Source organism: Hyla sarda, chromosome 2 (assembly GCF_029499605.1).
Source record: "Hyla sarda isolate aHylSar1 chromosome 2, aHylSar1.hap1, whole genome shotgun sequence".
NCBI lineage: Eukaryota > Metazoa > Chordata > Amphibia > Anura > Hylidae > Hyla > Hyla sarda.
In genome coordinates, this window is record NC_079190.1 from 141,643,509 (window position 1) to 141,654,127 (window position 10,619).

The window sequence follows — 10,619 nt, forward strand, 5'->3', positions numbered from 1 at the left end:
TGTGTGTGTATTTTTTAGGGTTATCAGGTTAATCCAATATGCTGTATCTGTGTTTTTTTTTTTTTTTTTTTTATCTGGTTAAAGGTGAATATTTTCGGACAGAGGAAAATGCAGATCAGTCACAGGAGAACTTGAGCTCCTCATCTCTTAGAAGAAAATTGTTTCTGGATGGACAGTTCAATGGATCAGAGTGTTCATCCCCAAGCTCTCCTGCGCCAGGATCTTACGAAGCCCCTCCAGCTTCTCTAGGCGTTCTTTGCTCGATTGATTTGTCTCCGGTCCGTTGTAGGAGTCCTATGCAGACACCTAGTTCGGTAATGGTCTATTATAAAATACAATGCATCCATTGAACTTTTGTTGTTATAGGGGTCAGGGTTTTTTTAGCACGTGTTGGCCAGTAAACATAGGTTTACTTTGATTGTTTCTGTAGCACGATGTATACTGAAAATGTTGTAAACCTGTTCAATGTACTAAGACCTTCTCTTCTTTCTTTTCTAAAATAGGGTCAGTTTTCTTCAAGCCCAATCCAGGGTGGAAGAAGAGCATATAGCTTGGGGAGTATAGAGAGTCCTACATTCTTTGAAAAATCACCTATGAGAGAGATGTCACCAGCATTCTCTCCTATCTCTTCTGCACTGGGACGAACTCCAATGGCAGGTGAGGTAGAGGGTCGCCCATATAATGCACACTGACAATCGTTAGTCCTGCAGTGCTCTAAAGAAAAACTCAATACAAAAACACATCTAAACTGCATGTAGTGGTAATTGACATCAACCCACTTGAATCTCAGCAGTTTAGGCTGCTGGTTGCTAGAGTCTAGCTAGTTGGTCTCATTAGGTGAATAGCACCACCCCACTCTCTGCAAAGCCAGAGGATTCATGGGTAATATAGGCAGCATGAAGAAAAATTTCTGTTATGAAATAGGCATGGTTTCATTCTAATGCCTGCCACATAAGCTAAAACAGGTAAGCACAAGGCATACACACAAACATGTAAATTCGGAAAAAGCCTTTTTCTGTACTATATAAGCAGACAATGAGGAGTACTATCATGCAGAAAAACTTATCCCCTATCCAAGGAATGGGGGATAAGTTGTAGATCGCGGGGGTCCTACTGCTGGGACCCGGTTCTCCCTGGGAACGGGGCACGTCGACCCTGCACAAAGGCGGGTGACACGCCCCCTCCATGTATCTGTATGGGAGAGCCATCTCCAGCTCTCCCACAGAGATACATAAAGGGAGCATGGCGACCGTTGCTTCTTGCGGAGTACTGGGGTATCGTGCAGGAGATTGTGGGGGTCCCAGTGGTTGGACACCCCCACCCCTTGTGATCTAAAACTTATCCCCTATCCAAAGGAGTTTTCCGTATGATACTTCTCCTTTTAAGAAATCTTTTTATAGCTATCCAAAAGTAATATCTTGGCAGCATCACAGAAAAACTTTGTACCACTGCTTAGGTACTTTATAAATGTACCTAAACTAAATTTCTGCCAAACATTTACTACCCACATTTCTAATACAATCACATTTCTAATACATTTACCCAAAATAGCAGAAATATTAGCCCATGTAAAATGCAGGTTTTCATTCCTGCATACATGTTAATGATCTCAGCTCTGGGTAAGAAGTCTTCAAGACCTGTAGAATTATATTCCACTTTTATAATATTATGTACAGTAATCTTCGTCAGCAATTAACTTTAGTATCTGTATGAGAAAACATCCAAATTTTATTTGCAACATACTACAAGTTTTTTTCTTCTTAATTTTTAATTTTATTTTTTTAAACCAGAAAGCATCTTGTTTTAAATTGTTTACACTGTTCTTTCGAGTATACACCTTTTTAATGTCATGCACAAATCTATGTTTACAGAACAGAAGAAGCTGTCTTTCCCATCACCAGAGGCTCTTTCTGCTTCAAAGTCCATGGTTAACTCTTGCACTGCAAGTCCTTTAATTGAAGGCTGCTCTCCCATCAGAAGTGTATTTCAGATTAAGGCAAAGTCCTGCAGGGAGAGTGCACAGTATAGGACTTCCCTTTTTCAGATACCATTTACCATTGAACGTTTGGAAGAGAAGGAAAACTCTCCACCCACACCCTTGTCCTTACCTAAAGGCAGTATTGTGTTACAACTTCAGAACATGGATACTTTCTCCCCCACTGCTCACATCATAGACTCTGTGGAAAGTTTATCTCCTAAGCTGTGCACGCAGCAGATGATGGTTCAAGCTACAGAGGAACGAAAAGAGAATGATACTGTGGAAATGGTGGATCCTGCGGAGAGTGAAGATGATCATATTTGGGTTAAGGATGCGGCAGGAAATAACACTCCAATGACGAGTTTCATGACTTGTAATACATTTAGTGTTGAGACGTCTCACATGTGCATGTCTCCTTTAGCGGAGAGTAGTGTAATTCCTTGTGACAACAGCAGCATCCAGGTAATCTTAATGCCATTTAAGTGTACCTGCCATTTCAAAAGATTTATAAAAAAAACAAACTGTATAGTCTTGTTATATTAACCCTTATGTGTAATGTGTAAAAAGAAGGAAAAATTGACATGTCCTAGCGCTGATCAAAACTTTAAATCTTGCTATGGCATGTCAAGTTTTTTGGAGTGAAAGTGTCCATTTAAGAGAAGTGACTAAAGGAATTTTAGTTCACTGCTATTGAGATCTCGGGAGCCTCCTCCATGGTACACAGATATATATATTTTTATCCTCTTGATTTAAAGGAGTATTCCAGGATTATTTTTTCTTATTTGACTATGCTACAGGGGCTGTAAAGTTAGTGTTGTTCATAATATAGTGCCTGTGTGTGACGGTTTTCTCACAATACTTATGTGATTTTCATCCCAATATTTATTTTTAACAGCATACAAAATTACTGTTGTCTCAGATTTTTCCCAGGTTGCAATGCGGCCGATTCCTCACTCACTAGTCAGCTGATGACAGGGAGCCTGTCTGCTTCAATGGGTGGAGGGATTGCTTGGTGGGAGAGAGATCAATCTGCAAATAATGCAACAGCTGTAGGCACCCTGATTTAAAACCACAGGTCTTTTGAATGGATCACCACCAAAAATACAGAAAAAATTATGCACAGAAAAATAACTAAACAATAGATGAGAGAAAGTTAACAAAATCTTTATTGAAGTATATCATTAATTAAAAGACGATAGCATAAATACAGAATAAAAACAAGGCACCAGAGGAAGCCCCTGAGGAAGCCATTTAGTGGTGAAACGATCGTTGGGGTTGGTAGGTAAGGTCTGGCATACTTGTTCTCTCTGGTCCCTGGGTTTGATTCTTTGTGTTTACTCTTTCCCTGCCCTTGTGCTTGCGTTTAGCAGCCATTTTGGTGCGTCTCCACCTCTGACTCATACTTTTATTGCCCTGTGACCTCGCATTTATATCTATAATCAGTACCTTTCTATACTTAGTTCCAGTCCTCACCTACCCATCTGCAGTATTTTCTGGTGCCTTGTTTTTATTCTGTATTTATGCTATCGTCTTTTAATTAATGATATACTTCAATAAAGATTTTGTTAACTTTCTCTCATCTATTGTTTAGTTATTTATCTGTGCATAATTTTTTCTGTATTTTTGGTGGTGCTTCTATTTTGCACATTACTTACCTCTTAGAGGTATAGTCTCTTATGTAGGTGTTTATCTTTTGAATGGATGCAGCTCATTTATGTTTCAGTGGGTGGGGTGGCTGATGTTTGGAATTGTGGGATTTGTAGTAAAAAAAAAAAAAAAGTCAAACAGGAAATACCAGTTCACAAAAAGCTAGCCACAGTGTTATGGTAATCTCATGACAGCCATTTAGCCTCAAGACAAGCGCAGATCCTTCCTAAGCATGTCCATTACTGTCTGCCAGGTACATACTAAAATCACCTTATGGTGGATAACCCCCTTAACTAGTTGTGACCAGAGCTGGTCTGTTTGTCAGTAGTACACACAGGACTTCATTTATATTGTCCGGCACAGCACATGCTTCATTTTATGATTTAGGACAGGTAAAAGAACACTGGACTAAACAGGCAGCACTCTAGGATGTTTTATACCATACTAAAGAGAGCATGGGGAGGGGGGGGGTGATATAGCAAGGTAAGGGTTAGCACACTGGCTAAGCAAGGGGAGGGTTACACTAATCACTGAACTGCTGCTGACAAGCTAATAAGGTGGTAAAAGATGAGGGAAGGTGGTATGAAGTTTATAGGTGGTAAATAATGAGGAAAGCCTTGATTTATTTCAGAAATAGTGAGGGTCATCTTCCAGGTACACAGCCCAGGCTTTCCCACTCTCTTCTGCACAGAGCACTTGCTAAGCCCCCCGCCCTTGTGTTCTGTTCTAATCTATCGGTCACTAGAGACATACTGAGCTTAACAGGTAGTGAACATCAGTTCACAGAAGTGCGACACCTAGCGAGCAAGAGACTTCAGAGCTGTCTTTCTGGGGTGACGAGTTATTTGTTGTATATAGTGATTTTATTAATATTACAGATCTCACAGGCTTTTGAATGAAGGGAAGTGTGGCACAGCAGAGGCCATTTAATTCCTGCACTAAGGAATGAAATGTAGGTGCTTGTGCGGGGGGGGGGGGGGGGGGGGGAAACATCTCCATGTCTGCAGTGGTAGAAAATCTCTGCATTGGTGTCCAGCACTTGTAGATCCTCCTTATAATCACTAGTTTATTAGTGCATAGCAAGAGATGCAGTTGTCAGTCTTTGCTGCTAGCTTATTATTTTATTCTAGATGATGTCTGCTGTAACTATTGAACAATTCTGCATACATAGTGCATGTAGATAATAGGGATCGACCGATATTGGTTTTGTAGGGCCGATACCGATAATCGGTGGAGGTTAGGGCCGATAACTTATACCAATATTCCGGTATAAGTTATCGGCTATTTATCCCCCCTCGACACCGCTGCAGAGCATTGATTTAAAGCGGGCGCTTTAAATCAATGCACTGCAGTGGCTTTTGTGGTGCCATAGGCCGCCGCCGCCACCACCAGCTTCTCTCCCCCTACCTGTCAGGGTGGTCCGGGCCATCCATCCATCGTTCCTGTAGTGTCCGGCGGCGTTCCGGGTGGAGGGTGAACCGGTCTGGGCTGTTCTTCTTCTCCGGCTGTCATCTTCTCCACTCCGGGCAGGCTCCGGCCTAGTACGCTGCATAGACGCCGCTGCGCAGTGACGCCCGTGCGCAGCGACGCACCTTACGTTGCGGCGTAGCGGCGTCTATGCAGCGTACTAGGCCGGAGCCTGCCCGGAGTGGAGAAGAAGACCGTGGGAGAAGGACAGCCCGGACCGGTTCACTCTTCACCCGGAATGCCCCCGGGGGGGGGGGCGTCATTATCGGCTTATCGGCAAGGTAATTGCCGATACCGATAATCCCCAAAATTTGGATTATCGGACGATAATATCGGCCATACCGATAATCGTTCGATCCCTAGTAGATAACAACCTGTACACTTTTAATGCCCTAATTTTTCTATGTGTGTTCATATAAAGGTGGACAGTGGTTACACAACACAAACATGTGTCTCCAGTTTGATGGATGGAATTGGCACGGATGGAGTTTACAAGGAAAATGATGCTCAAGCTTGTGAAAACTCAGAATGGATCTCAACATATAAAAACAAAGGTATGTGTCTCATGCTGGCATTTTTTTTATGTTCACTTTTATCATACATTAATTTATTAAATATAGATAATGGGGGAGATTTATTAAAACCTGTCCACAGAATAAATTGCTGAGTTGCCCATAGCAACCAATCAGCTTCTTTTATTTTTCAGAGGAATTTGGTTGAATGGGCAACTCAGCAATTTATCCTCTGGACAGGTTTTTATAAATCTTGTTATACTTCTCAGCATGTTAAGTGGGCAGTAATGGTGCACTAGGGCTTCGCTCCAAGGATACCACAACCTAGTGCATCCTATATACTGAAAATACATCTTCTGTGGACAAAAATTTTGCTAAGATTATGACATAAGGCCCATTCAACTTGTGTTTTGTATTTTTGGTTTTTCTTTAGTCTGCTCAAAAAAATAAAGGGAACACTAAGATAACACATCCTAGATCTGAATGAATTAATCGTATGAAATACTATTGTCTTTACATAATTGAATGTGCTGACAACAAAATCACACACACTATCAATGGAAATCAAATGTATTCACCCATGGAGGTCTGGATATGGAGTCACACTCAAAATCAAAGTGGAAAACCACACTACAGGCTGATCCAACTCTGATGTAATGTCCTTAAAACAAGTCAAAATGAGGCTTAGTAGTGTGTGTGGCTTCCACATGTCCATATGACCTCCCTACAATGCCTGGGCATGATGAGGTGGGGGATGGTCTCCTGAGGGATGTCCTCCCAGACCTGGACTAAAGCATCCGCCAACTCCTGGACAGTCTGTGGTGCAACGTAGCGTTGTTGGATGGAGCAAGACATGATGTCCCAGATGTGCTCAATAGGATTCAGGTCTGGGGAACGGGTGTGCCAGTCCTTAGCATCAATGCCTTCCTCTTGCAGGAACTGCTGACACACTCCAGCCACATGAGGTCTAGCATTGTCTTGGATTAGGAGGAATCCAGGGCCAACCGCACCAGCATATGGTCTCACAAGGGATCTGAGGATCTCATCTTGGTACCTTAATGGCAGTTGTGCAACCTCTGGCAAGCACATAGAGGGCTGTACGTCCTGCCAACTCAAAGAAATGCCACCCCTCACATTACTGACCCACCGCCGCACCGGTCATGCTGGAGGATGTTGCAGGCAGGAGAAGTTCTTCACTGCGTCTCCAGACTGTCACGTCTGTCACTCAGTGTGAACCTGCTTTCATCTGTGAAGAACAAGGGGTGCAGTGGCGAATTTGCCAATCTTAGTGTTCTCTTGCAAATGCCAAAGGTCCTGCATGGTGTTGGGCTGTCAGCACAACCCACACCTGTGGATGTCGTGCCCTTATACCACCCTCATGGAGTCTGTTTCTGACCGTTTGAATGAACACATGCACATTTGTGGCCTGCTGGAGGTCACTTTGCAGGGCTCTGGCAGTGCTTCTCCTTGCACAAAGGCAGAGGTAGCGGTCCTGCTGTTGGGTTGTTGCCTTTCTACAGCCTCCTCCACGTCTCCTGATGTACTGGCCTGTGTCCTGGTAGCGCCTCCATGCTCTGGATACTACGCTGATACACAGCAAACCTTGCCACAGCTTGATCCATCCTGGATGAGCTGCACTACCTGAGCCACTTGTGTGGGTTGTAGACTGTCTCATGCTACCACTAGAGTGAAAGCACCGCCAGCATTCAAAAAAGACCAAAACATCAGCCAGGAAGCATAGGAACTAAGAAGTGGTCTGTGGTCACCATCTTCAGAACCCCTCCTTTTCTTGGGAGTGTCTTGCTAATTGCCTATAATTTCCACCTGTTGTCTGTTCCATTTGCACAACAGCATGTGAAATTGATTGTCAATCAGTGTTGCTTCCGGAGTGGACAGTGTAATTTCAAAGACGTGTGATTGAGTTAGTTACATTGTGTTGTTGAAGTGTTCCCTTAATTTTTTTTTTCAGCAGTGTATAATATATATATATATATATATATATATATATTTTTTTTTTGGGGGGGCGGGTTATATAATTTCTTATTAAGAGTAACACAGAAAACAATTCATCTTTGTGTGCGTGTGTTTTTTTTTCAGAAATGGTGGTATTTTTTTATTTTTTTTAATGCTAGGTTTTAAAGTTGTTTGTTCTATAAATATTGACTCCAGAAATGAATCTACTGGTTCTCCTATGCATAGCAATAAGTATGTGTACATTGTGCAATAACAAAGGTGTGCATGTGAACACCCAGACAAGATCACAAGTGTTAACATGTCTGTCTTACAGGTGAAAAGTTTTTTCATAGTAATCCTTTAAAGGGTTATTCTCATCTGGTCGATCTCTGCTACTGCTGTCCAGCTCACACTTCTGGGATTGCTGGTGGATGGGCTGGTCATCTGACAGCTTAAAGGGGTACTCCGGTGGTTAGACATCTTATCCCCTATCCAAAGGATAGGGGATAAGATGCCTGATTGCGGGAGTCCCGCCGCTGGGGATCCCCGTGATCTTGCACGCGGCACCCCGTTTCTAATCAGACCCCAGAGTGTGTTTGCTCCGGGTCTGATTACCGGCGACCACAGGGCCGACGGCGTGTGACATCACTCCTCCGCCCCCCCCGTATGACGTCACGCTCCACCCCTCAATGCAAGCCTACGGGAGAGGGCGTGATAGCTGTCAAAATCATTTTTTGGGGTCATGGAAGCCTGCAAATATTAGGTAAAAACATTGTACACACCACCTGCACACAGTACAAAGGCTGTGTGCAGGTTATTGCACCCAGATTTCCTGAGTTGCGCTTTAAGTACTATGCCTGACACTGTCCGACATGATGAGCCTGATAATGAGCACTTGGGATCTCCAGCCACTACACAGGGAGTTACGTCACCACTGCTACTAAAGCAGGGCTGGGGAATGGGATCCGTGCCTACCAGTTATCAACAAGAGTTTAGATAAGAGATATCTACAGGGCCAGACAAGTTTTCTAAATAAAGCCAATTTCAAATTAGTCTATGCTGCCATGCATGGTTAAGGAGATGGGAATACCCCTTTCAATTCTCTGCACAATACTAGAGCTGGTTTTCCCTCCTACCTCTAGCATTTGGTTGTACATAATATAATACCTGTTGCTACTTCTTTAACATTCTAGGTGGAAGGTGGTTTTGTTCACCAAATTACTTGTTTCTGTTATATTTATTGTACATTTCTATTCATTTAAGGACTTTTTGACAATGGACGTCAAAGGACATAGACTACTAGAACTAGAGTCTCCAGACCGTGACTGTCCTCTTAAAACTCACAAAACACATCCTGCACTTCACTCTGGGACCTGGAAACTCAGCAGTGACCGACTATATAACAGATTAAACAAGAACGGTATGTCTACACTACTCCCCTGTGACGTTCAGCTATAGAGGGAGATTTATCAGAATCTGGAGAGGAAAAGTCGACCATTTGTGTACAGCAACCAATCATTTATTTTTCTAAAGACCTCTAATGGTCTATTCACACGTACATATTCTGCCCAGATTTTCTGCTGCAGATTTCAATGTAAACTGAACGACTGAACACACCTGGAAATTTTGCGCATAAAATCTGCGCAGAATACAGTGTGAATACACCCTAAAAGAAGCAATCTGGCTGCTGTGGGCAACTGCTCCACTTTTCCTTTGGCATACTGTAGCGTAATGATTAAGTGTAAGCCTACTCACCTTTATTTATTTATTCTTTTATATTTAAATTCTTCCTCAGTACGTCTCCAGAGTCCACAGCAACCCATGGATGGAAAACCTGTATCACATTTTTAGCAATACCTGTGGTTCTGACAAGACAAATGGCTTATGTTCCAGAATTCTGTGAATACTGAACCTCCAAATGTGAAGATGTGGTGTGTGACCACTACTCGAAAGACTTATTTATTAAAGAGATGCCCCCATTTGTTGTTCTTCCGCATCGATTTGATAATGAGGTTAAGATATTTTATTTCAGACAAGTTCCTGTATGCACACCTTGCTGCTATGTTTACAGTTGTAGATTTTAACCTTGCTTCTAGTCCTAGCATTTGCGTTCCCGTTTTGATCATTCCCTTTTGACCACTAGACACTACTTTTTATCCTGGGCTTCTCGACAGGAGGCAGTAGATGGTAACACATTGCTTAGTCTGCTTATTTCACCATGATTGAGGTGTGCTTGGCGGTAAACAATAGATGCCCATAATTGTGCCATTCCTTAAAATGCGTTAGAGGCAAGAAGCATCTACCAGCATAACTCATACCTGGATACTGATGTCCATCTTTTGTAAGAACGAGCCACTGTTCATGGCCTTCTGCTGTTCTTGTTATACTGACAGCCCTGTGTACATTTAATGGCTACTGCAGGTAATGTAAAAATGTATAGGCTGCGTTCGGTGGTGGTGGTGGTATATTTTTTTTTTTTTGGGGTGTATAAAATGAAGCAAAAAAAAAATCCTAAATTTTTCGTTTCTACAGCTCTTGTGCAGACATGAAACAAACTGTGTGGTCTGATCCTGCAGGCATATTCCCTCCTATATGCCCTCTACTTCTGTATAAATGTATGTTGGCACAAATGACAGAAGGTATGAAACTGTAGGATTACACTATAGAACAGTGGTCTCCACACTGTGGACCTCCAGCTGTTGGAAAACTACAACTCCCAGCATGCCCGGACAGCCGCTGGCTGTCCGGGCGTGCTGGGAGTTGTGGTTTTCCAACAGCAGGAGGTCCACAGTTTGGAGACCACCACTATAGTAAATGTCTTGTTACCATGGAGAATTATGGTCTGCATAGGAGCCGTAAAAACAAAGTAGGAAATGAAGACCTGCTGCAAAGCTGATTCAACTATCCTCTTAGATTAATCAGGAAATAAAACAGTTAGTTGCACATGTGTACATAACGGCCCAGATTTAACGATTAAATATGTCTGGTTTTACCATGGCAACAAATCATAGCACATCTTTCATAATTTAACAAGCCCTGGTAAAATCAAAGCTGAACTGTGA

The 10,619-nt window shown here is 42.6% G+C and overlaps 1 protein-coding gene across 1 annotated transcript in view; it reads left to right on the top strand.

The window, feature by feature from the left end:
- Positions 1 to 10,236, top strand: part of BORA (BORA aurora kinase A activator) — a 39,928-nt gene extending 29,692 nt beyond the window's left edge. Inside the window, 7 exon segments of the mRNA XM_056555500.1 lie at positions 85 to 314; positions 504 to 657; positions 1,872 to 2,440; positions 5,514 to 5,615; positions 5,617 to 5,646; positions 8,821 to 8,977; positions 9,353 to 10,236. Coding sequence (XP_056411475.1) covers positions 85 to 314; positions 504 to 657; positions 1,872 to 2,440; positions 5,514 to 5,615; positions 5,617 to 5,646; positions 8,821 to 8,977; positions 9,353 to 9,408 — 1,298 coding nt within the window. The 3' untranslated portion in view covers positions 9,409 to 10,236.
- The last annotated feature ends 383 nt before the right edge of the window (positions 10,237 to 10,619 follow it).